The 27,851-nt window shown below is 44.5% G+C and overlaps 1 protein-coding gene across 1 annotated transcript; it reads left to right on the top strand.

Annotated features, from left to right (window-relative positions):
• Positions 1-1,305: 1,305 nt before the first annotated feature.
• C2H18orf32 (chromosome 2 C18orf32 homolog) lies at positions 1,306-25,107 on the top strand. Its single transcript, XM_078773429.1, has 3 exons — positions 1,306-1,390; positions 5,185-5,405; positions 24,713-25,107. Exons 2-3 carry the CDS (start codon positions 5,241-5,243, stop codon positions 24,797-24,799), a joined length of 252 nt encoding a protein of 83 aa, XP_078629555.1. The 5' UTR covers positions 1,306-1,390; positions 5,185-5,240; the 3' UTR covers positions 24,800-25,107.
• Positions 25,108-27,851: the final 2,744 nt, after the last annotated feature.

Below are 27,851 nucleotides of genomic sequence, written 5' to 3'. Positions count from 1 at the left end.
AACGTAAACTGTTTACCTGGCGGAGGTATGCTCTCGACAGTGCCGTTCTAGTTTATATAGGGATATATCCTCGGAGAGAGAGGAAGACAAATGATGAATTGCGAAAGATGATGGGAATAGAGCCTGTGATTGATGCTGTGAAGAGGAACAGGTTGAGATGGTTTGGTCATGTGTTGAGGAAGGATGAAAGTGACTGGTTGAGAAGAGTGATGGAAATGAATACAGGTAAACAAATACAAGGGGCAATAAGAAAAATGAGTCGGAATGCTCGAGAGATTAACATAAATGGGAACATGTGCAATTTTAATCGATACCTCGGGTGTGTCGTGTGTATGGTACTGTGTTGTGTGGAGCATACGTCATGGGACCAGTGTTGAGGTCTCCAATGTTCACTCCGGTATAAACTTTGCCTTCACAAGACCCTTTGGCTTAAATGTATGGTCTTTGATCCTTTCATCTGCCCAGGGTAACGTTTTGACGATGGATTTTATCGACGAGTGTTAACCACCGTGGAAAGTTAGTTGTGGCTGACGTTTTAAACATGCGGCCGTCGTTAATTATGGTGGTGTAGTACAGGCATGATGGGCCAAATGACCTGTGTTAACGTTTCTTGCATAAGAAAAGGAGGTTAGCTCTCAGCCGATGAACGCTCATGCTTTGATGTGACGTTCGCCGAAAACGTCGTTTGCCAAACTATAGTTAGCTTGAAATGTTAGCCGATCCTCACTTCCCATCTTAGTTTATACAATACATTGTTACCTCCGTCACCGAAGGCGGATGGAGGTTGTTTTACTCCGTAATGGCGGACAATCGACGTTTCACTCCGATGCATGAGGTTTTGTTTTGAATTGAAATTGACAAATTCCAAGAAAAAATGCATTCTCTACCTTACATTATTTTAAACTACGATTTCTGTTATGTGAATGGATTAATGCTCACAATTTATTTGTGTCAACTATGCGTTTGCGTGTTGTAATTTCCTGATTTTATTTTAGGCGATGTATAAGTTGTGCATGTAAATTATTATTGTTTTCCTTGAATTTTTATCTCTACTTTAGACGATCATTAACTCTTATCATTCTGATTTTTAATCTCTGATATCGAGAAAATCTTCACAATTTCGCGAAGAGAAATGTTGAGGTGTTCTGCAATAGTATATTTCAGCAACAAAGGTATCTCACCTTTTTGTATTACGTAACATTCCGTGTTTCTGAAAATATGACACAAAATATCTGAGAATAACCAATAGAATCGCCGGGTCATTAAAATGGTTTATATTTGTCGAATTAAAACAAATATAATTAATAATAGTATTACTCCACAAATATAATTACTCCACGTCACCGGAAATAACTTGAAGAAATTGGTTGAGCCGGCTGAGGAGGATTTGGTGAGGCCTATTTTAGCATTTGTCGGCCCTGGTGAGGCCTATTTGTCGGCCCTGGTGAGGACTATTTGTCGGCCCTCGTGAGGCCTATTTCAGCATTTGTCGGCCCTGGTGAGGCCTAGTTGGTGTCGTGTTGCCCCAGTCAGTTCTAGTTGAACAGACCAGCGGCAGTGATAGCTGATCGATCTCACGGGAGCAACCCAGAGATCCCTCACATCCAATTGGCAATATGATGTGCTCTTGCCTACGTGAAGCAAGGACCGCGCAATCTTCCATGATGTGTTTTATAGCGTGTGGAGCGGCCTGACAGTGACAGTGCAGTGGTTGCAGGTGTCGTCGAGTCTATGTTTGTAGTGTAAAAGTTGTAAGTGGTGTCCACAGCGCAGGTGTGAAAGGTGAACACAATCTGGGGAGTAGTTACTCTTGTGTTATCGATGGGTGGGGGGCGGTTTGTGCCCAATGTGATGGTTATATCGTCCGTCCGCATATGAGGCTTATCCTTATTGTATGCTCTTGGGTGTTTGTGGAAAGTCGTTTATGAACAGATTAAAGAGTGTCGGGGAGAGGACTGAGCCTTGAGCGACTCCATTCGGAAAGTATTGTGCGTGTGATGACCTGCTGTTAAAAATGATGAATGACTGAATGAATGATAGGTAGTTGGTCAGCCAGCGTTTGGTGTTGTGCATGTTTGTGTTGTGCATATTTGTGGTGTTGTGCATGCTTGTGTTGTGCATGCCTGTGTTGTTGTGCATGCCTGTGTTGTTGTGCATACCTGTGTTGTGTATTTTGTTTGAGTAAGAGCTTTGGGAGTGTCAAATGCTTTGCTGATGTCTACTGTGGTGAGAATAGTGTGTTTTGGTGTTTTTCTATTGTTGAAGCCTTCAATGGTGTTTTATGTGATGTTTGTAAGGAAAGTGGTGGTGGAGTGGTTTGGTCTGAATCCATGTTGGGTTTGTGAGAGCGATGCGAGGGTTTGTGAGTGTAAGTCGAATGCGTTCTGTAACTTTGGAGGGTGTGTAAAGTAATGTGATTGGTGTGCAAGAGGCTGCTTTGGTGGGATCTTTGTTTGGTTTAAGGAGGGTTATGATTTTGCCGAGTTTCCAAAGTTGGGGAATTCTTGAGTGTTGGTAGAATAAATTGCTTATATTTGTGAGGGCTGATATGCCGTGTGGTCCAAGGTTTAAATGTAAATTGGGGATGTTGTCTGGGCTGGTAGCCTGTGAGATTTTGATGATTTTTGTTTTGTGCGGGAGTGAATGACGTGATGGTGTCGAGTTGGTAGCTGACCTTGCGTCTTGAAATACATCTTTCATACTTTCTGGGTACTATGTGACTTGTGTTTGCGTAATGGTCGATGAGGATGTTGGCTTGTTGTGTTTGTTTTTTAGCTTGTCGATGAGGATGTTAGTAAATGTTTGTTTGTTCTTTTTTGTTACTCGTTTTAATTTTGAAAGCTTGAAGTTCACGGGTGTTGTCTGATGGAAGAAGTGCTTTTGTGTCTTGCGTGATATCTGTGTATCAAATTGAATTGTGAATGTACAGTGCATTCCGAAAGTATTCAGACCCCTTCACTTTTTTCACATTTTGTTATGTTGCAGCCTTATGCTAAAATCGTTTAAATTCATTTTTTCCACTCAATACCCCATAATGACAAAGAGAAAACAGGATTTTAGAAAGTTTTGCAAATTTATTAAAAAGAAAAAACTGAAATATCACATTTACATAAGTATTCAGACCCTTTGCTATGACACTTGAAATTTAGCTCAGGTGCCTCCCATTTCTCTTGATCATCTTTGAGATGTTTCTACACCTTGATTGGAGTCCACCTGTAGTAAATTCAATTGATTGGACATGATTTGGAAAGGCACCCACCTGTCTACATAAGGTCTCACAGCTGACGGTGCATATCAGAGCAAAAACCAAGCCATGAGGTCGAAGGAACTGCCTGCAGAGCTCAGAGACAGGATTGTGTCGAGGCCCAGATTTGGGGAAGCTTACAAAAAAAATTCTGCTGCATTGAAGGTTCCCATGAGCACAGTGGCCTCCATAATTCTTAAATGGAAGAAGTTTGGATCAACCAGGACTCTTCCTGGAGCTGGCCGCCCGGCCAAACTGAGCAATCGGGGGAGAAGGGCCTTGGTAAGAGGTGACCAAGAACCCGATGGTCACTCTGGCTGAGCTCGAGATCCTGTGTGGATATGGGAGAAACTTCCAGAAGGACAACCATCACTGCAACACTCCACCGATCTAGGCTTTATGGCAGAGTGGCCAGACGGAAGCCTCTCCTCAGTGGAAGACACATGAAAGCCCACAGAATCTTGTTTTTCACAGTCAGAGTCCTTTAGGCGCTTTTTTGCAAACTCCAAGTGGGCTTTCATGTGTCTTTCACCGAGGAGAGGCTTCCGTCTGGCCACTCTGCCATAAAGCCCAGATCGGTGGAGTGTTGCAGTGATGGTTGTCCTTCTGGAAGTTTCTCCCATATCCACACAGGATCTCGAGCTCAGCCAGAGTGACCATCGGGTTCTTGGTCACCTCTGTTACCAAGGCCCTTCTCCCCCGATTGCTCAGTTTGGCCAGGCGGCCAGCTCTCGGAAGAGTCCTGGTTGTCCCAAACTTCTTCCATTTAAGAATTATGGAGGCCACTGTGCTCTTGAGAACCTTCAATGCAGCAGAATTTTTTTGTAGGCTTCCCAAGATCTGTGCCTCGACACAATCCTGTCTCTGAGCTCTGCAGGCAGTTCCTTTGACCTCATGGCTTGATTTTTGCTCTGATATGCATTGTCAGCTGTGAGACCTTATATCGACAGGTGTGTGCCTTTCCAAATCATGTCCAATCAATTGAATTTACCACAGGTGGACTCCAATGAAGGTGTAGAAACATCTCGAAGATGATCAAGTGAAATGGGAGGCACCTGAGCTAAATTTCAAGTGTCATAGCAAAGGGTCTGAATACTTATGTCAATGTGATATTTCAGTTTTTTCTTTTTAATAAATTTGCAAAACTTTCTAAAAGCCTGTTTTCTCTTTGTCATTATGGGGTATTGAGTGTAGATTGATGAGGGAAAAGATGAATTTAAACGATTTCAGCATAAGGCTGCAACATAACAAAATGTGAAAAAAAGTGAAGGGATCTGAATACTTTCTGAATGCACTGTATGTGATGAGGCCTTTACCTCTGGTGTTCGGTCTCTCTGTGCGTATGGGTGTATAGTTGGGGATGGTCGGTGTTTTGTTTTTCTTGTATGATGGCTTTATGAATGTTTTTTGTGAGAATGAAGTGTTTAAGTTGCATGGCCTTGCTGATGAGGCCGGCTGTGTTGTACTGGAGGATATCAAGGTTATGTTTGCGTTTCATGGGTTGAGGAGGTTGGGGTCCTGGGTTGGTTTATATACGTTTCTGGCTAGAATGAGGAGAGAGAGGAGGACTGCCAGGGGGAGGTCACTTCCCAAAGAACAAGAATGAAAATAAGAAATAAATATACATTTGGTATGGATATGTGATGCATTTGTTAGAGTGTGATGTGTGGTGATAGTTGTCGGCTCTGGAGAATTTGGTGCGGCCTAGTTGTGTAGTCGTCAAACCATATTCGATGCTTTTGAAAATTTAGTTATTGTGCTTTTCGAGAACACTTTTTATGTATTTAGAATTTGAAGGTTCATATTTCAGTTTGATATTTTGTGATGCCAGATATAACTGCTGATATTTTTCTTGTTTGCAAATTTTCTGCTTTACCTGAAGCTCTGCTCTTTCCACTGAGATTGTAAAACTAGCATTATATGGTTTATCTGTGTGACAGGTAATACATCAGCACAGGTTGAACTGACGGTTCTCCCTCACTGGGCACCAAGGATAATGGTTTGTATCCCATGCATTGTTGTGCCATTCTTGCTGTGGATCTTCAAGCGCTTCCTGGAGCCTTACGTGTATCCTTTGGTGTCTCCTTTGATCAAGCGAATTTGGCCCGATAGAACTCTACAGGTTCCACCACCACCATCATCGGGCATGGAACACAGCAAGGTGGGCAGTGTGCATGCTGTGATATGTTGATAAATGAAACAAACGTCTCCAATGCCATTAACACTGCAGTTCTTCGATTATTTTTTTTAGAGTTGAAGCTAAATTACAGCCTTGTCTTTTAATCGCACTTGAGCCTCATTTGTTATCCTTGTCTGTTTTTAACCACTTGCTATTGCACTTGCTCCAAACTTTATTTCACGATCCGTGAACAGAAATGCGAGAGTTGTTCTGCAATAGTTAGGTATGTGACCTAATTTTTCAATATCTATAAATCTAACTGCAGTCGGCATCATTGAAAAGGGCTTGGAAAGTACATTAAAATGAGATATATATATATATATATATATATATATATATATATATATATATATATATATATATATATATATACACACACACACAACAACAACAGGCATTTTAAGGCCATTTTCCCTGCGATAGTGGGTGTTAGCCTTGCGGTCCCCATGACTATCTTCTCCATTTTGCCCTATTTTCTGCATCTCTCCTTGTTAACCCCCTTGCCCGCATTTCTTCTTCGACCATCTTCAGCCAAGGCTTTCTCGATCTTCCCCGTCTTCGACTTCATTCTACATTCATTTCCATCACTCTTCTCAACCAGTCACTTTCATCCTTCCTCAACACATGACCAAACTATCTCAACCTGTTCCTCTTCACAGCATCAATCACAGGCTCTATTCCCATCATCTTTTGCAATTCATCATTTGTCTTCCTCTCTCTCAACGATACTCCGCACATCCACCGAACCATTCGCATTTCCACCCTTTCCAGCCTTCGTTGCTGCTCTACGTTCATTACCCATGTCTCGCTCCCATAAATCATAACACTTCTCACACATGCAGCATACACCTTTCCCTTCAGCTTCAACGACACTCCCCTCGTTATCAGCACGCCACTCAATTCCCGAAACTTCTTCCATGCACATCTCACTCGAGCAACCGTTGCCGAGTCTGATCCACCTTCTCCATTCAGCATGTCTCCGAGGTAGCAAAATGTTTTCACACCTTCCAGCTTCATGCCGTCTCCAAGATCCAACTCAACATTTCCTCCATCTGCAGCTCCCTCTGTGCAAACGTTACATTTGAATGTAGCTGCCACACTGGTTAATGACCCTCTCAGACCACTACATTTTTGATGAACCCACTCAGCGCACATTGTACACTGAATGGAGTTCACTCCGACACCCTTCCTACACACAGCACACGGCCACTTCCCAGTTCTTTCCACCTCACCACATGCTTTACCACTTGCCATCACCTTCGTCCTTCCGATATTCACCTTCAGACCTTTTGTCTCCATACATTCCTTCCACGTGTTCATCTTTTCCTTCAGTCCATCCATACTTTCCGCAATCAACACCAGATCATCTGCATACAACAACTCTCATGGTAAACCCTCCTTTACGTTCTGAGCCAGCACCTCCATCACAGCTACAAATAGTAGTGGACTTAGTACCGACCCCTGATGCACTACCACCTTCACCTCAAACTCACCACTGTTCCCGTCCTTCGTCCTTACAGCTGTGCACGCTCTTTTGTACATTGCCATCACTACTCTGATCAACCATTCCTCCACTCCTAACTTCCTCAATGCCCATGTCAATACTTTGCGTGGAACCCGATCGAATGCTTTCTCCAGATCAACAAACCCAAGAAACAACTTCTTCCTCTTCTCCATGTACTTCTCCTGCAACTGCCTCACAATGAAAAGCGCGTCTGTCGTTCCTCTTCCTAGCATGAATCCAAACTGCATTTCGTCGATCTTCACTTTCTTCCTTATCCTCCTCTCCAACACCCTTTCCAATACCTTCATTCCATGCTCCAATAACTTTATCGCTCGGTACAAGCCACACTCCAGAGGGTCACCTTTCCCCTTGTATAGAGGGACAAGGGTACTCAGTTCCCAATGCACTGGAATGCGGCCTTCTTTCACCACCAGATTACAGATCTCTGTCATTCTCTTCACACCCCAACTTCCTGCTGCCTTCAACATATCTCCCACAACTCCCGTCGGCCCTCCCGCTTTTCGACCCTTCATTGCTTTTATCGCTTCCTCAACTTCCTTCTCAGTTATCTTCTCTGCCGGTCCTAAAACTGGGTTACTCTCTATGTTGCCATCCCATTCATTCTCTGCATTCAACAGTATTTCCATATACATCTTCCATCTTCCTTTAATTCCATCTGGGTCCACAACGATTTGTCCCACTTCATCCTTCAAGCCACTCACCCCCATCACATCACACCTCTCTTTTGCTATCTGCTTTGCAATCCTGAATACCGCTCTCTGACCCTCTTCCAAATCCAAGCGTTCTCCGAACATTTTCCTGCATGCCTCCTGTGCCTTTGCTACCTCTTTCTTTGCAGCCTTCTTGGCTGGCTAATAACTTTCATGCTCTGCCCTTTCTGCCCCCATACCCTTCGCTTTCTGCCACTCCTTGAACTTCCTCTTCTCGTCAATCTTCTTTCCAACTTCATCATCCCACCACCATGTTTCCAAGTGCCTCGGTGGTCCTTTTGTCCATCCACATACCTCACCAACGGCTTCCAACAGACTATCTTTCATTGTCATCCAGCCACTTTCAAGCTCTCAACCACATCATCCTCTACCATACTCAGCCTCTCTTTTAATGCCTCCGTCACTGTCACCTCTTTCAACCTCCACACCTTCATTCTCGGTTGGTACTTCACCCGCCGAGCTCTCCTCGCACCTTTCACCCTAATGTCGCAGACAACCAAGTGGTGCTGTGAAACAGCCTCCTCCCCCGGGATCACCTTTGTGTCCCGGAGGTGCCCCCTATCTCGCCTACGCACCAGCAGGTAGTCAACGGTTGTCAGCGACCCACCTGACGTGTATGTAACAAGCTTATTATCCTCTTTCTGGAACTGAGTATTACAAATCAACAAATCAGCTCCATCAGCAAACTCCAAAATCCTTTCACCTTCTCCATTTCTCACACCATATCCGTAACCCCCATGAACTCCCTCAAAGCCGTCCATACTCCTTCCCACATGTCCATTTAGGTCTCCTCCTACCACAACAACTTCCTCATCTTTCACGTTTTCCATCAGCTTCTCTATAGCACACCAGAACTTGTCCTTCTCTTCATCGTTCCGACCAACCTGCGGAGCATATCCCGAGATGACGTTCACCAAGAGCTTTCCAATCATCATTTTCACCATCATCAACCTATCACTCACTCTAGTCACACTCCCCACACTGTCTGCAAACTCCCAAGAAAACAGGACACCAATACCATTCACGCCCTCCGGGCACCCTTGCCACACACACTTGGATTTATGTTCCTGCCTACCCTTCACCATTCTCACACCACTTCCCTTCCATCTCGTCTCCTGCACACAACATATGTCCACCACTTCTCCTGATCTCCCTGTCATTGTCCCTACATTCCATGTCCCAAACCTCAGAAACCGATCTCCCCTTGGGCTGTACCCTGCCCACATGTAGTTGTAATTGTCATGGTTCTCTTTTTGAGGCAATGTTTTTATGGCCGGATGCCCTTCCTGACGCCAACCCTCTTAGTCGCCTCTTACGACACGCAGGGATACGGCGTACCTATTCTTATCCAGGGTACACACTTTCTGAATGCACTGCATATATATATACACTGTACGTGAGTTGCTGTGTTGTCATGATTTACACCAATCAATAACACAAACAATTATTTTGCACAAATTTATTTGTGGTGTTTGTGATATTACATTTTTATAAACAATTTAGGTTGAAAAAATAAAAAATACATTCTAAAAAGAACCCCTCAGCACATACATATGGGAGGGGTAGGTGCACCTCACCACCACGTAATTCAAAACACCTCACCACCACGTAATTCAAAACACCTCACCACCACGTAATTCAAAACACCTCGCCACCACGTACAGTGCATTCAGAAAGGATTCAGACGCCTTCACTTTTTTCGCATTTTGTTATGTTGCAGCCTTGTGCTGAAATCATTTAAATTCATTTTTTCCCTCATCAATCTACACTCAATACCCCATAATGACAAAGAGAAAACAGGATTATAGAAAGTTTTGCAACTTTATTAAAAAGAAAAAACTGAAATATCACAGTGACATAAGTATTCATACCCTTTACAATGAAACTTGAAATTTAGCTCAGGTGCCTCCCATTTCTCTTGATCATCTTTAAGATGTTTCTCCACCTTGATTGGTGTTCACCTGTGGTAAATTCAATTGATTGGACATTATTTGGAAAGGCACAAACCTGTCTTTATAAGGTCTCACAGCTGACGATGCACATCAGAGCAAAAACCAAGCCATGAGGTCGAAGGAACTGCCTGCAGAGCTCAGAGACAGGATTTTGTCGATGCACAGATCTGGGGAAACCTACAGAAACAAAAATCTGCTGCATTGACGGTTCCCAAGAGCACAGTGGCCTCCATACTTCTTAAATGGAAGAAGTTTGGAACAACCAGGACTCTTCCTGGAGTTGGCCGCCCGGCCACACTGAGCAATCGGGGGAGAAGGGCCTTGGTACGAGAGGTGACCAAGAACCCGATGGTCACTGGCTGAGCTCCAGAGATCCTGTGTGGAGATGGGAGAATCTTCCAGAAGGACAAACATCACTGCAACACTCCACCGATCTGGGCTTTATGGCAGAGTGGCCAGACGGAAGCCTCTCCTCAGTGAAAGACACGTGAAAGCCCATTCGGAGTTTGCAAAAAATCACCCAAAAGACTGTCAGACCGTGAAAAACAAGATTCTGTGGTCTGATGAAACCAAGATTGAACTGTTTGGCTTCCGTTTGGCCACTCTGCCATAAAGTCCAGATTGTTGGGGTGTTGCAGTGATGGTTGTCCTTCTGGAAGTTTCTCCCATCTCCACACAGGATCTCTGAAGCTCAGCCAGAGTGACCATCGGGTTCTTGGTCACCTCTCTTACCAAGGCCCTTCTCCCCCGATTGCTCAGTTTGGCCGGGCGGCCAGCTCCAGGAAGAGTCCTGGTTGTTCCAAACTTCTTCCATTTAAGAATTATGGAGGCCACTGTGCTCTTGGGAACCTTCAATGCAGCAGAATTTTTTTTGTAGACTTCCCTCGATCTGTGCCTCGACACAATCCTGTCTGAGTTCCGCAGGCAGTTCCTTAGACCTCATGGCTTGGTTTTTGCTCAGATATGCATTGTCAGCTGAGACCTTATATATACATATATATAGAGGTGTGTGCCTTTCCAAATCATGTCCAATCAATTGAATTTACCACAGGTGGACTCCAATCAAGGTGCAGAAACATCTTAAAGATTATCAAGAGAAATGGGAGGCACCTGAGCTAAATTTCAAGTGTCATAGCAAAGGGTCTGAATACTTATTTAAATGTGATATTTCCGTTTTTTCTTTTTAATAAATTTGCAAAACTTTCGAAAATCCTGTTTTCTCTTTGTCATTATGGGGTATTGAGTGTAGATTGATGAGGGAAAAAATGAATTTAAACGATTTCAGCATATGGCTGCAACATAACAAAATGTGAAAAAAGTGAAGGGGTCTGAATACTTTCTGAATAACAAAAAAAAAAAAAAAAAAAACCACCTTTAGAGGCCATTTTTCCCCGCAAGCCGGGGTTGGCCTTTTTCGGGAACTGTGGTTGTTGTTGTTTTTCGGTCCCCGTTTTGAAGCAATGTTTTACGGCCGGATGCCCTTCCTGACGCCAACCCTTTTTGCCGCCTTTAACGACAAGCAGGGAATTACCAGTGAACTGGTACTCAATTTGCCGACCTCGGAAGGATGACAGGCTGAGTCAACCCCCCTGGCGTTATTTCAGCGATTGACCGGGATTCGAACCCAGGATCCTAGGATCCTAAGCCGGCACCCTAGCCGCTAGCCCAACACCAGGGTTTTTCTGAATGCACTGTAATTATAAACACCTCACCACCACGTAATTAAAAACACCTCACCACCACGTTATTCAACACACCTCACCACCACGTTATTCAACACGCCTCACCACCACGTGATTCAAAACGCCTCACCACCACGTGATTCAAAACGCCTCACCACCACGTGATTCAAAACGCCTCACCACCATGTGATTCAAAACGCCTCACCACCACGTGATTCAAAACGCCTCACCACCACGTGATTCAAAACGCCTCACCACCACGTGATTCAAAACGCCTCACCACCACGTGATTCAAAACGCCTCACCACCACGTGATTCAAAACGCCTCACCGCCACGTGATTCAAAACGCCTCACCGCCACGTGATTCAAAACGCCTCACCGCCACGTGGTTCAAAACCCCTCACCGCCACGTGATTCAAAACCCCTCACCGCCACGTGATTCAAAACCCCTCACCGCCACGTGATTCAAAACCCCTCACCGCCATGTGATTCAAAACCCCTCACCGCCACGTGATTCAAAACACCTCACCGCCACGTGATTCAAAACACCTCGGCGCCATGTAATTCAAAACACCTCAGCGCCATTTAATTCAAAACACCTCAGCACCATGTAATTCAAAACACTTCACAACCTCGGAAACAAAAGTTTGAGGGAGTATTTTAGTGACGACACAGACACTGCCCAGATATGTAGATATGTAGATCGATGACTGTACCTGAGTTGATGTTTTGTTGTGGTTTACACCAATCATAATACAAAATTATTTTGCACAAATGTATTTGTAATATTTGTGATATTACATTTTATAAACAGTTTAAGTTGAAAAATTAAGTTGAAAAAAAAAAGATGTATATATATAGCCTGGCTTAGCGGTTAGGGTGCCGGCTTGCCCCCCTGGCTCTATATATAGCCCCCCTGGCTTAGCGGTTAGGGTGCCGGCTTGGGATCCTAGGATCCTGGGTTCGAATCCCGGTCGATTGCTGAATTAACGCCAGGGGGGTTGACTCAGCCTGTCATCTTTCCGAGGTCGGCAAATTGAGTACCAGTTTGCTGGGATGAATGATCACGGTGTGTACCCAGATTTAGAATAGGTACACCGTATCCCTACGCATCCTAAGAGCATGACCAAGGGTTGGCGTCAGGAAGGGCATCCGGCCATAAAAACATTGCCTCAAACAGGGAACCATGATTGTCATGGGGCCCGCAAGGCTAACCCCTGCTCCAGCGGGGAAAATGGCCTTAAAACGATCATTCATTCATTCATATATAGATATGTATGTATATATATATATATATATATATATATATATATATGTATATATATATATATATATATATTGTTACAGACGCGGCTTTTAGATGTTATATTGACCGAGCGGTGGTGTATTTAACCGCGTCCGAACAGTTACTCCCCGATTAAAACCCGATTCCACCCGACGTTGACCAGATCGCCCCACAGATATTCAATCGGGAAATCTCTAAAGCGACCGAAAGAGAATGAAAAAGAAGAAGAAGAAGAATACGGAGGAAGAACAGATTTTATTATACACACACAAGCAATGGATGGAAGAAGCAGTAACACAGCGAATCCTTAACTTACACTATTCATTTTTACTTAGCCCCAAGACAAACGAGCAGGACAGGACGTTCACACTTACACAGGGGATATTGCAGGCAGGTAAGGCTTGAGATGGATTGCTTGAGAGGGAGGCCGCCGTTCGCAATTCCTCGCGGTTTTTGGCGGGAAACCCTCCGTGTCTCCACTGTGGTAGACGTTACGCGCTGGTTCGGCACACCTGCTCCTCTCCTTGGGGTGGGGCCGTCTCCCTCCTTTCAGCGCGTCTCTCCAAAGCTGGTCTCCTTGCCGAGTACCTCTCCTCTTTGGCTTGGAGCGTTTCGCATCTCACCGCCTCTTTTTGGTGCAGCCTCTTTGCTCCTCTCCCAGGGTCATCTCGCAGCTCATCTCCCAAAGCAGTCCCTTGCAGTCGCTTTTATCACCTCGAGCGAAATCAAGCCGCCGACTCCGAGGGCACGCCTACCGGGTCACTCACCGCGGTGTTGATTGGCTGTTAGGGCTGGTTCACTCCTTCCTTCTTATGACGAGGTGGAGACACGCCTTTCTTCCCCAACCTTACCTCGTGGCCAATGGTGGTTTGAAGAAAACCGGCCAAAATGCAGAAGGCAATTGGAAGGGAGGTTTTGGGGAAATTGGAAGGGCCTACGCTTATTTTGTTTGATACAATGCAAAGTCAATCTAGTGGGAAAACACATACTTAGCCTACATGGAATAAGGAAATACACTATTTAAAAGATATATCGTGACCTGCGTGTACTTTTCATGCAATTAACTAGGACGCTGACTGCGACCATTATTTACATTACAGGGTGGTACCGTACGTTTGTAACGTTCACATTGTAACGTTTCCACATTCGTTACAATATATATATATATATATATATATATATATATATATATATATATATATATATATATATATATATAATATTGTTACGGACACGGCTTAGATGTTATGATGGGCCGAGCGGAATGGCCGCCGTGTTCGCACAGTTTACCCGATTCCACCCGACGTTGACCAAGTCGCGCTATGCTAAATCAATGAAGGAAAGGACACAACGGCTGGGATAAATGAAACGACACAAGGGGTACAGTTCTCAAGACCTCCGGAGGAGGATATAATTAGTGGTGGAAAAGAAGGGTAGATTACAAGGTAATGAGGGAAAGACACAGAAGAGATAGGCACTTGGTTACAGTCTTATCTTATCCCCGACAGACCACAGACAAACGGGACAAGACTGACTTACACAGGGATTGATGGCAGGGAAGGACAGGCAGTCGATAGCACAAGGTGCACCTTGGCTCAGGGACAGGATACAGCTCGGTCCAAAAGATGCAGGGAGGTGTCACAGCGCTCGGAGGTGGCGTCCTTCTCGCTTCAAGTTCAGCGCGCATCTGACGTCACCTCCCTCTTCCTGCGCATGCTCAGCGGGGAGTGACACGCCCTCGGCTCGTTGGCTCCGCCCCAGATGGGATCGGTCCGCCGCTTCTATTGGGTGCGGGGGGTTACCGGGCTCCGCCCTTGACGAGGAGCTGACAGCGAGCCCCTACGTGGTAACCCCGTCGAGCACATGCTCGATGGCGGCTCGTTGGAAAGGCTTGGTGCCCTTTCAACACCCCCTACCAACCAAGCCGGAGTGAGGACGCACACTCCCCGCGCCGCCGCCGCTGTTGTTGTTGTTGTTGTTGTACCATGAGGAAGAGCTGCGGGGAGGTATTGGGAGGTCCTAAACTTCCTAACGGTGCCATACAATCCCATTCTGGTGCAACGAAGAGTCAGAATTAATGGAAACGAGTCCTTAACTGACATAGACTAAGAATAACTAGCAAGATGTCCTATAGTTGTCTACGTGAGATGCGGTGGACCTGGATGCGACATTTAATGGGGGAAATAGGGGAAGGTCGGGTCTACAGAGTGTTGTTTACAGAAAATGGGACTAGGGAATGGGGGGTTGGGGATAGTTGGGAAGTATGGAGGAAATAGGGGAATATTTACAAGCGGATATGGATGGAGGCCAATCTCATATCCGCAACAATATATATATATATATATATATTGTTGTGGTTTTGAGAACCCACACTTGTGTAAATATAACATCATTCTTGTAAATATGACATTATTAAAGGGTTAAAGGTTGCACCCCATAGTTAGGCCACAAGCAACACGTAGGCCACCATAGGACTTCAGTTATTTCATTAGTATGTGTATTAGATAAGGCCGTGTTTCCAATAGTTGAATCTGCGTTGTGTCAATCAAATAAGAAGTAGGCCCGTTCCATTCATTTTGAAAGCCTCCCTCTCCAAGCGACGACATTTTGTGCCCTCCAGTCTGCCCATGGCCCCTCCCAAATTGCTATATGTTGAAAAAGTCAAAACTTTACATGGGGTGTACTTACTTTTTCTCGTGACTGTATATATACACATATATACATATATACACATCCTTGTTCTCGGGTTAATATTAAGGAAATTATTTTTTTAATGTGAAATAGGCCGAATTTTGTGCCTTTGCTTAACATTGAGTTATATGGGAAGGATTGAGACCCCATTTCAGGTGTAATACTTTACCCACATACAGTCACGTGAAAAAATAAGGACACCCCATGTAAAGTTTTGACTTTTTCAACATATTTCAGCATACAGCTATTTGGTCTTCATTTCAACAATATTGATAGATAAAGGTGATCTAATTGAACAAAAAACAATGACAAATTGACTGCAATAATTTATTCAACAAAAAATTAACAGAGATGCCATTTCCTTCTGTGGAAAAAGTAAGTACACCCTTGGCTCTAATAGGTGGTATTGCCCCCTTTGGCAGAAAAATCCTCAAGTACGCGTTTCTTAAAACTGTCTAGCAGTCTCTGACATCAACTGGGAGAAATTTTTGCCCACTCCTCCATGCAGAATTATTTCAGCTGTGTGATGTTTGAGGGGTTTCTTGCATGCACAGCTCGTTTCAAATCCCCCCACAACATCTTGATGGGATTTCGATCCAGGATTTGACTTGGCCATTCCAGAGCCTTCCATTTCTTTCTTTTCAGCCATTCCTTGGTGGATTTATTGGTGAAAAAAAACCCATTTCATTTCAAAAACCATTTCAAAACCATTTCACCATTCCTTGGTGAAAAAAAAAAAAAAAAAAAAAAAAAATCCCTTGGTGGATTTACTGGTATGTTTAGGGTCATTGTCATGTTGCAAGGTCCACCTTTGGTTGAGCTTCAACTTTCCAACAGATGGCCTCACATTATCCTCAAGCACCCTCTGGTACAATGAAGAATTCATAGTGGATTCTATGATGGTGAGCTGCCCAGGCCCTGATGCAGCAAAGCTGCCCCAAACCATAATATTTCCACCACCATGCTTTACACTTGATATCAGGTTCTTGTGGTCAAATGCTGTCTTTGGTTTTCACCAAACATGTCTTCTGGTACTGTGGCCAAATAGCTCTACCTTTGACTCATCTGTTCAGAGCACATTGTTCCAGAAGTGCTGGTCTTTGCATAGGTGTTCATTGGCAAACTTTAGTCTTGCCCTGATGTTCTTTCTGGACAGCAAAGGTTTCCTCCTGGCACACCTCCCATGTAGATCAAATTTGTGCAGCCTCTTTCTAATGGTAGACTCGTGTACTTTGACATAAACAGTGGCAAGAGCTACCTGTGGGTCCCGTGATGACATTCTGGGGTTCTTGGAGACTTCTTTCAGCATCTTGCGGTCTGCTCTCCGGCTGAACTTGCTGGGGTGGCCTGGCCTGAACAAGTTGGCAGTTGTTTGGAAACTTCTCCACTTGTAGATGATCTTCCGGACAGTCGAATTATTGATTTCAAATTGTTTGGAGATCTTTTTAAATCCCTTCCCAGACTCGTAGGCATCTATAACCTTTTCTGAAGGCCTCAGAGAGCTCTTTTGATCTAGGCATGGTGATGCCGCACACTTCAACAACAAAGAGCAAACCAAACAAAATGTCTGAGGTTTAAATAAGACAGGTTCCTCCAAGATCCTCTCTAACGATGTTCTAATCGTTTGCACCTGAGCTGTTGCACCTGATTCTAATTTTAGGTATTTGAAGTCGTGATAAATGTAGCGGTGTACTTACTTTTTCCACATGCGAAATTTGCATCTATGTTTATTGAAATTATACAATGGACTACAAAATGTAAATATGAATGATATTCGTTATATTATATCACCTTTATCTATCAACATTGTTGAAATGAAGATCAAATAGCTGTATGTTGAAATATGTTGAAAAAGTCAAAACTTTACATGGGGTGTACTTACTTTTTCACCTGACTGTAAGTATATGTGTAATAACTTCCTTAATACCTGACATATGTTACTATAATTCACCAAATGTCTGTCCATCTGTCTGTCTGTCTGTTTGAAGGTACCGTAAAAACTGCTGAAGCAATCGCAAAGATATTTTGGGTGGATAATCCTGGGATCTCCAGGAGTAAAATAGGCTATTTAGTTTTCCCAATTTCAGCTTTCGTCTCCAGCATTCTCAGGTTTGGACTCCCGCATAACATTCGCGTTCGCATAACGTTCATTGTTCTCATTGTGACGATGTTGCTTTCCCGGGTGCCACGCGATTGGTGCAGCCGTTTGTGCGGCACCCAGGAAAGCAACATGTCTCCATCGATCACTAACAGATCGCTGTCTCCATCGATCTTGCCAAGGCCGTAACAGTTACCGGCTCAAAATCCTTTTAACTGTTGATTTGGTGCAGTTACACGTATAGGGAATTTGGTACACGTATCGAGAGTACATACGACATAGCGATTGTGAACACAATTATCGATCACGATCATCACGATCATAGTGTATCGATCACGATTTGAAACACGATGGAATAATATTTACCGATATGAACAGTGATGTGGCTTTTATTGAAATTCTAAAGATACTGTTTAAATTTTGATGATTTGCGTGTGATATGATTCAACGGATGTTTATATGAATCGTTTAAAATAGAAAAAAAACCTTCAATTTCTGATATTTTGCCTTTTCATTTGGGCCTCCCAATTGAATCCCCACCCATAGGGCAGGGACCGTTGCTAGTTTAAATAAAACCTTCAGTGAATATAGCCTCTGGGATTTTTAATGACTTGATTTTTACTTCATAATCATGCAATAAACATATTAATTTGTGATATTATTTACTTTAATTAGTGATATTAATCTTACTATAATTCACCAAATGTCCGTCTGTCCGTTCGAAGGTACTACAAAAATGGCTGAACCGATCGCAACGATATTTTGGGTTGGTATTCCTGGGACCCCTTGGAGTAAAATCGGCTATATTGTTTTTCCATTTTTTTCCCAATTTTCCAGTTTTTCCAAACACGATGGAATAATATTTACCGATATGAACAGTGATGTGGCTTTTATTGAAATTCTACAAATACTGTTTAGATTTTGATGAGAATTACAAACCTACAGCGAATGCGGAAGTGGACAGATTACGCAATGCGCGAATATGGAATTTGGCCTCCATATCCGCTTGTAAATATTCCCCTATTTTCTCCAATACTCCCCAACTTTCCCCAATCCCCCATTCCCTAGTCCCATTGCATGTAAATAACAATCAGTAGAGCCGACCTTCCCCTTATTCCCCCATTAAATGTCGTGCCCAGGTCCACCGCACCACACGTAGACAACTTTCGGACATCTTCCTAGTTATTCTTAATCTATGTCAGTTAAGGCCTCGTTTCCATTAATTATGACTCTTCGTTGCACCAGAATGTGATTATATGGCATCAGTAGTGAGTTTAGGACCTTTCCCATACCTCCTCCCATCTTCTTCCCCAAACAACAACTACAACAACAATTACAACTACAACTACGACTACAACAACAGAGGGGCGGGGAGTGTGCGTCCTCACACCGGCTCGGTTACCCGCCATGACCATGCGCTCCACGGCGTTACCCCGAAGGGGCTGGCTGTCAGCTCCTCGTCAGGGGCGGAGCCAGTAACCCCCCCACGCACCCAATGAGAAGCAACGTGCCGATTCGATCTGGGGCGGAGCTAACGAGCCGAGGGCGTGTCACTCCCCGCCGGATATACGCGGCCCCGCGCCGGACGTGACGACAGATGCGCCTCAGCTTGGAGAGAGAAGCCACCGCCACCCCCAGCGCGACGATACCTCCCCGCATCTTTGGACCGGACCGGGCCGTACTGTACCCTGCCCCGAGCCCAGGAGGACCTGGAGCCATCGATACCCGCTTTCCTGTCATCAACCCCCGTGTGAGTCAGCCGTTGTCCCGTTTGTCTGTCGTCTGTCCGGGGTTAATATAAGAGTGTGTCTAAGTGCCTGTCTTTCTGTGATTATACCTCTAGCCCCTGTAATCTGACCTTTCCGTACGAATATAATCTCCTCCGGAGGTCTTGAGAATTGAAACATTGGTGTCGTATTGTGTTATTGTAATCCAGCCGGGTGTCTTCTTTTTCTTATTGAGCCAGCATCGCGCGACTAGTCAACGTTCGGGCACAATCGGGTAACTTGTGCAGACGTGGTCATACCATAAAACCGCTCGGTAAATAACATCCAAGCCACGTCTGTAACAATAGCCTCTGGGATTTTTAATGACTTGATTTTTACTTCATAATCATGCAATAAACATATTAATTTGTGATATTATTTACTTTAATTAGTGATATTAATCTTACTATAATTCACCAAATGTCCGTCTGTCCGTTCGAAGGTACTACAAAAATGGCTGAACCGATCGCAACGATATTTTGGGTTGGTATTCCTGGGACCCCTTGGAGTAAAATCGGCTATATTGTTTTTCCATTTTTTTCCCAATTTTCCAGTTTTTCCAAACACGATGGAATAATATTTACCGATATGAACAGTGATGTGGCTTTTATTGAAATTCTACAAATACTGTTTAGATTTTGATGAGAATTACAAACCTACAGCGAATGCGGAAGTGGACAGATTACGCAATGCGCGGGATTGATAATATCCCAATACAACCATCATTCAATCGTAATGTTTAATCGTTCAACGTTAATCCTGTTAATCGTTTTGTTAAAATATCAATTGATTGGAATTGAGTGAATACAATTACGATTTTGAATTCGTAATTGTATTCACCCACCCGTACGGAACTTCACATCATGATTTATATGTTTGTTTCTGTCACGAATGTTAAAAGTTTATTATATGAATGTGTATTTGTGATTGGAGTTATGCTGTTTGGAATGAAAAAAGAGATATCGAGTTCAGGTGAATGACGAAATGCCGTGACGGTTTTACGTTTTAAACGTGAAATTCGCGGATTGCCATATGCAGATTCGCCATTGACTGGGAATGGAACACACGCTCCTGTTTGTTTGTGAACGGGTACGTTTTTCATTGAAGTCCTTCACGAACTTGCTGTCAATGTCTGACGTGCGACTGAAGGTGCTACAGGAATGTGGAATTTATTGGTTTCATGCTTTAGCATTCGCCGTTTCTGCATTGTCTGTTTGCTTATGGCCTCCCACCCGTGCTTAGCATGGGTACCTCACTCGTTACTTTAATTAACTTGATGGTATTCATTGAATACTTACCCCATGCAGTCAAGTTGGTGCGAGCTAACTCTTCTGTTCTTGAAGGGGTTTTTTTTTTTCTTTGATCCAATATGGCTGCCAAACTATATGACAGATGTCATAATTATCATTACAAAATTATACTGGAGGAGGGTATGGTGAAAATTTCATGTCAATCGGACCAACAATTGCAGAGAAAAAAAAATTCACACTGTCAGATCAAGCATTGTACTTGAATTACAACGTCACAACAAAGGCACCATGGCATCGTCATTAACATATCTTATTCCCCATGTGGAGATGCCTGACGTGGAGATCGGTTTCTGAGGTTTGGGACATGGAATGTAGGGACAATGACAGGGAGATCAGGAGAAGTGGTGAAAGTATTGGTCAGAAGAAGAGTGGACATATGTTGTGTGCAGGAGACGAGATGGAAGGGAAGTGGTGTGAGAATGGTGAAGGACAGGCAGGGACAGAAATACAAGTTTGTGTGGCAAGGGTGCCGAGAAGGCGTGAATGGTGTTGGTGTCCTGTTTTCTGAGGAGTTTGTAGACAGTGTGGTGAGTGTAACTAGAGTGAGTGAAAGGTTGATGATGGTGAAAATGATGGTTGGAAAGCTCTTGGTGAACGTCATCTCGGGATATGCTCCGCAGGTTGGTCGGAGCGATGAAGATAAGGACAAGTTCTGGTGTGCAATAGAGAAGCTGATGGAAAACGTGAAAGATAAGGAAGTTGTTGTGGTAGGAGGAGACCTAAATGGGCATGTGGGAAGGAGTATGACGGTTTTGAGGGAGTTCATGGGGGTTACAGATATGATGTGAGAAATGGAGAAGGTGAAAGGATTTTGGAGTTTGCTGAAGAAGCTGATTTGTTGATTTGTAATACTCAGTTCCAGAAAGAGGATAATAAGCTTGTTACATACACGTCAGGTGGGTCGACGACAACCGTTGACTACCTGCTGGTGCGTAGTCGAGATAGGGGGCACCTTCAGGACACAAAGGTGATCCCGGGGGAGGAGGTTGTTTCACAGCACCACTTGGTTGTCTGCGACATAAGGGTGAAAAGTGCGAGGAGAGCTCGGCGGGTGAAGTACCAAACGAGAATGAAGGTGTGGAGGTTGAAAGAGGTGACAGTGAGGGAGGCAGTAAAAGAGAGGCTGAGTATGGTAGAGGATGATGTGGTTGAGCTTGAAAGTGATTGGATGTCAATGAAAGATAGTCTGTTGGGAGCCCTTGGTGAGGTATGTGGATGGACAAAAAGACCACCAAGGCACTCGGAAACATGGTGCTGGGATGATGAAGTTGGAAAGAAGTTGGAAAGAAGTTTGACGAGAAGAGGAAGAAGTTAAAGGAGTGGCAGAAGGCGAAGGGTATGGGGGCAGAAAAGGCAGAGCATGAAAGTTATAAGGCAGCCAAGAAGGCTGCAAAGAAAGAGGTACCAAAGGTGCAGGAGGCGTGCAGGAAAATGTTCGGAGAACGCTTGGATTCAGAGCGGTATTCAGGATTGTCAGATCAGAGGGTCAGAGCGGTATTCAGGATTGCAAAGCAGATAGCGAAAGAGAGGTGTGATGTGATGGGGGTGAGTTGCTTGAAGGATGAAGTGGGACAAATCCTTGTGGACCCAGATGGAATTAAAGGAAGATGGAAGAGATATATGGAAATACTGTTGAATGCAGAGAATGAATGGGATGGCAACATAGAGAGTAACCCAGTTTTAGGACCGGCAGAGAAGATAACCGAGAAGGAAGTTGAGGAAGCGATAAAAGCAATGAAGAGTAGAAAAGCGGGAGGGCCGACGAGAGTTGTGGGAGATATGTTGAAGGCAGCGGGAAATTGGGGTGTGAAGAGAATGACAGAGATCTGCAACCTGTTGGTGAAAGAAGGCCGCGTTCCAGTGGATTGGAAACTGAGTACCCTCGGCCCTCTATACGAGGGGAAAGGTGGCCCTCTGGACTGTGGCTCGTATCGAGCGATAAAGTTATTGGAGCATGGAATGAAGGTATTGGAAAGGGTGTTGGAGAGGAGGATAAGGAAGAAAGTGAAGATTGACGAAATGCAGTTTGGATTTATGCCAGGAAGAGGAACGACATACGTGCTTTTTATTGAGGCAGTTGCAGAAGTACATGGAGAAGAGGAAGAAGTTGTTTCTTGGGTTTGTTTATCTGGAGAAAACATTCGATAGGGTTCCACGCGAAGTAGTGACATGGGCATTGAGGAAGTTAGGAGTGGAGGAATGGTTGATCAGAGTAGTGATGGCAATGTACAAAAGAGCACGTGCAGCTGTAAGGACGAAGGACGGGAACAGTGGTGAGTTTGAGGTGAAGGTGGGAGTGCATCATGGGTCGTTACTAAGTCCACTACTATTTCTAGCTGTGATGGAGGTGCTGGCTCGGAACGTAAAGGAGGGTTTACCGTTGGAGTTGTTGTATGCAGATGATCTGGTGTTGATTGCAGAAAGTATGGATGGACTGAAGGAGAAGATGAACAAGTGGAAGGAATGTATGGAGACAAAAGGTCTGAAGGTGAATATCGGAAAAACGAAGGTGATGGCAAGTGGTAAAGCATGTGGTGAGGTGGAAACAACTGGGAAGTGGCCGTGTGCTGTGTGCAGGAAGGGTGTCGGAGTGAATTCCATTCAATGTACAATGTGCGCTGAGTGGGTTCATCAAAAATGTAGTGGTTTGAGAGGGTCATTAACCAGTGTGACAGCTACTTTCAAGTGTAAGGTGTGCACAGAGGGAGCTGCAGATGAAGGAAATGTTGAGTTGGATCTTGGAGATGGCGTGAAGTTGGAATGTGTGAAAACGTTTTGTTACCTAGGAGACATGCTGAATGGAGAAGGTGGATCAGACTCAGCAACGGTTGCTGGAGTGAGATGTGCATGGAAGAAGTTTCGGGAACTGAGTGGCGTGCTGACGAGGAGGGGCGTGTCGTTAAAGCTGAAGGGAAAGGTGTATGCTGCATGTGTCAGAAGAGTTATGATTTATGGGAGTGAGACATGGGTAATGAACGTAGAGCAGCAACGAAGGCTGGAAAGGGTGGAAATGCGAATGGTTCGGTGGATGTGCGGAGTATCGTTGAGAGAGAGGAAGACAAATGATGAATTGCGAAAGATGATGGGAATAGAGCCTGTGATTGATGCTGTGAAGAGAAACAGTTTGAGATGGTTTGGTCATGTGTTGAGGAAGGATGAAAGTGACTGGTTGAGAAGAGTGATGGAAATGAATGTAGAAGGAAGTAGAGGACGGGGAAGACCGAGAAAGACTTGGCTAAAGATGGTCGAAGAAGAAATGCGGGCAAGGGGGTTAACAAGGGGAGATGCAGAAAATATGGCAAAATGGAGAAGATTGTCATGGGGACCGCAAGGCTGACCTTCGCTCTTGTCGGGAAAATGGCCTTAAAATTCCTTTTGTTGTTGTTGTTGTATTCCCCATGCAGAGTACTTGACAATGAGCCATGTTTCAATTTTTGCCATTGAGTGGTGTCGGAGATAGAGGTGCAACGTTTTTCCAAGATGGCGTCAATACGTGACATATGACGTCATAATTATGAATAAAAAATTATACAGGCGGAGGTGCTCCTATATTGAAAATTTAGAGTCAATCGGAGCAACGGTTGCTGAGAAAATGGATTATAAAAATACAGACACGTATGTTTGTACGATCGCTTAACCACGATCTCCGCTTTGCGAGCGCAAGGTAATAAATCAACCTTATAAACTCGTAAAGAAAAGCATCTCCTATGCAAAAAAAAAAGATAGATAAGTTTAAATTTGAATTAGACGGTGTACCTGGAAGCATTGGAGATGGAAGGATATAGGGATAGTGGCAGTACTTGCAGGTAGCTTGTGTTGTTGTTGTTTCGTATGCAGCCTGAGGCTGCTGGTTGCATCGTTTTTCTGGAAGCACGTTTGTGCCGCTGATGCAGTGCCCCAATTACCAGTGAACTGGTACTCAATTTGCCGACCTCAGAAGGATGACAGGCTGAGTCAACTCCCCTGGCGTTAATTCAACGATCGACCGGGATTCAAACTCAGGATCCTGGGATCCCAAGCCGGCACACTAACCGCTAAACCAACACCAGGCTGGTAGCTTGTGTGTGGATGGGACTGCGGCTGGTGTAGCACAAGTAGGATGGGCCGAATTGCCTCTTCCTGCACCAACGTTCCTCCTTGCTGTCCCGTTCTTGCACTCTCCACTCCAAATCTCCAATGCTATTATTTGGATAAAGTTTGGCATTGAAAATGGTCGTGAACTGTGATTCTGAACGGACTGATGTTCTGTCTGTAATATGTGCACGGCAGGAAGGAGCTTTGCAAGCCAATGGAACCACAAACCAAGAATGCAGCACCGGGACCAAGGACGCCATTGCAGATAAGAAAACGGATTAGCAGATTGCTTTTCACAAAGTGGAAAAGTGAATATAACTACCGACGCGCGTTGGGAAGCACTACTTCAGCACATTGCGAATGACCAACATTTTTTGTTACTTTGTGTAAATAAAATAAAATAATAATACTGAGTATAATATTATATTGTATTGTGCGATGCTTCCAGTTTGCGTTTTGAGTATTGTCATTTGTTGAATGCACTGAAACTGATTTAATTTTTCTTGCTTTGTATTCCGCTAATTTATTCCCATGAAACAATCTATGTACTTGTTGTTTTGCTTGCAAATTAAATGAAGATTTGAAATGTTTATTTTGCTCCATGCCTCTTCTGCAAAAGTACTCTGATGGTGAAATTTGAAGACATCATAATTCTGCTTTCATCGCAATCTCTGAGTTTACACCAACATTATAAACTTTATTGATGTTGAACAACGATCATGGCAAAACGAACATGGATCTGTATAACGAACTCCCTGAGAAATATATTCATGTTCCTGAGATTTCAATGCTGGGTATTCTGGAAAATCTTCCCCGATTATTTTTTTAAATTTTATTTACTTATTTATTTATTTTTTAACTCCCCCAACCACACTGGGAGTGTACTTGAGATCTGCGGTGTGTTTCATTATCGATGAGCTTGTGGAGCGTTCGCCAAGTGGCTTGAGCTCCAACGAAACAGTTGAACGACCTGCTTGGCAATACTAACCCCCACTGTTGGTGGACAGAAATTATATTTTCACGTCTGTCTTTGGTTATCTGTCTGTGAGCACGATATTTGTCCCCCGTCGCACCGCGGAACGAAAGGGGGACTATGGTTTTCCCCTCCGTGCATGTGTGCTTAAGCGAAGGACCGCATTCGAATTTGGTGTGTGGGTGCAACCCACGTCAAAATCCAAGATGGCCACCGCCATGTATGTCTTTTTTTTTGAATACTGAATCGAGGCTCGTGAAAGATCTAACATTTATTTCACAAACAAATCAACCAGACAAACAAAATATATAAAAAGAGGGAGCGGAAGACAAGATGGGGAGAGAAGGGGAAGCACAAAAACACAACATTTGAGAGCAGGGAGAAGTGTGGGAGGGAGAGGGCTTGGGGGGAGGAGGTGTGGGAAGGGGGGGTGGGGGGGAGGGAGAGGTATAAAACAAGGGGACCGAAATTAGCGGGGGTAGAAAAGATCAAGGTTTTGGATGGGGGAAGATAAGAGATGGTGGTGAACAGCTGTTTCAAAGACCTGGAGGGTGGAGTGGGATTGAAGAGAGTGAGGGAGTTTGTTCCAGAGGCGGGAGAAAAGAGGAGTGAAGGTGAGCAGAAAGTCTTGATTTTGGCAGTTTAACCATAAGAGGGTTGCAGGCAGATTTTGTGCGACCTGTAGGAATATTTGGGGGACAGAGCCCAGAGAGAGCTGGGAGGGCAAGGCCAGAGAGGAGTCGGTAGAAGACGGAAAGACCACCAACCTGCCTGCGGTGAGTGAGTGAAAGGCCCTTGGAGTTAGCTTCATCGCGGGAGATTCCAATGATTCTGAATGCTTTGGTTTCAACAGCGTGAAGACGAGCTAGGTGTGAGGCAGGAGCACCAGACCAGAGGGGAGAGCAGTATTCCATAGAGCTGCGGATGAAAGCCTTGTAAGTGGTGAGGAGCTCAGGTGTACCAAGGAAGGACTTCGCACGACTGAGGATGCCCAGTCGGCGACTGGCTTTGGAGGCCAGATTTGAAATGTGGTTTTCCCAGGAAAGATCATGGCAGATAGTGAGACCCAAAAGATTGAGTGACAGAACTTCTTGGAGAGGATTATTCAGAAAGTGGATGGGAGGGTTGTCCAGTCGGTCTTTTCGGAGAGACATCGTAAGAGTGTGAGATTTGTCAGGATTGAAAGACATGTTCCATTTGTTTGCCCAGTCTGTGATTTTGTCCAGGTCTGCAGAGAGTGAGGAGGCTGCAGACTGCCGATCTGAGGGATGAGGAATGGAGCGACAGAGAGTAGAGTCGTCAGCAAAGAGATCGAGAGGATTTTCAAGAGAGTCAGAGAGATCATTGATGACGACCAGAAAAAGCACAGGGCCCAGAACACTGCCTTGGGGAACTCCAGCCTGAACAGGAAGAGGAGATGAGAGAAACCCATTCAGGGCCACACGTTGACTACGACCAGAGAGGAAGTCCACCAACCATGCGTGGAGATTTCCATGGATACCAAAGGAGGAGAGTTTGGTGAGCAGAGCGGGGTGCCAGACCGTATCGAAATGCACGTGAAATGTCAAGGGAGACGGCTCTAATTTCCTGTTTGGCGTTGAGGACCTCCATCCATTCTTTAGAAAGCAGAAGCAGCATGTCCAGAGTAGAGTGACCAGGTCTGAAACCAAATTGATGGTCAGAGATCAAGCCATTGGAGAAGAGGAAAGATTTCATATCTGAAGCAATGATGGATTCCATGACTTTGCTGATAATTGGGAGAAGGCTGATTGGTCTGTAGTTGCTAGGATCTGTTTTTGCACCTTTTTTGTGCAAAGCGGTGATGTTGGCTGATTTCCAAGCAGATGGCAGATGACCTTGAGCAAAAGAGAGGGTGAAGAGAACAGAAAGAGGGAGTGAAAGAGCGGAAGAACATGATTTTAGGACCAGTGGGTTGATGCCGTGAGGACCAGTTGCAGAATCAGTCGAGGGTTGACAGAAACTTTTCCACCTGGTCAGGAGGAAAGGACTGAGTCGAGAAGCAGCTGGGTACGACTGGGTACGGTGGGTACAGAGGGATGGGTTTGGGACACAAGATTTAGAGGCAAACACAGAGTTGAGGCATTCAGCTTTTTCACGTGCGGAGTCAGCCGTGTAGCCGTTTGAGGTGAGGGAGGGGATGGAGGGGGAACAAACACCAGAAACAGATTTGACCAGACGCCACCAGGATTTGGAAGAGGGAGACAGATAAGAGAGTTCGGTCTTGAGAACGGTGAGATATTGTTTCCTGGCTCTCCTGAGGGTGGACACACTTGTTTCGGGCTTTGTGAAAGGAAATGAGATTTCCTTCCGTTGGATTTGCTTTCCAGGAGACGAAAGCAA

Source organism: Myxine glutinosa, chromosome 2 (genome assembly GCF_964187855.1).
Source record: "Myxine glutinosa chromosome 2, kmMyxGlut1.1, whole genome shotgun sequence".
Taxonomy (NCBI): domain Eukaryota; kingdom Metazoa; phylum Chordata; class Myxini; order Myxiniformes; family Myxinidae; genus Myxine; species Myxine glutinosa.
The sequence above is the reverse complement of the archived record's forward strand: the minus strand, read 5'-3'. Positions and strand labels throughout refer to the sequence as shown.

What these genes read in the sequence shown, in the direction of transcription:
- C2H18orf32 (XM_078773429.1), top strand. Translation starts at nt 5,241, where the DNA reads ATGGTTTGTATCCCATGCATTGTTGTGCCATTCTTGCTGTGGATCTTC. An exon ending in CGGGCATGGAACACAGCAAG is followed by an intron (nt 5,406 to 24,712) that starts GTGGGCAGTGTG and finishes TGTGCACGGCAG; the next exon opens with GAAGGAGCTTTGCAAGCCAA.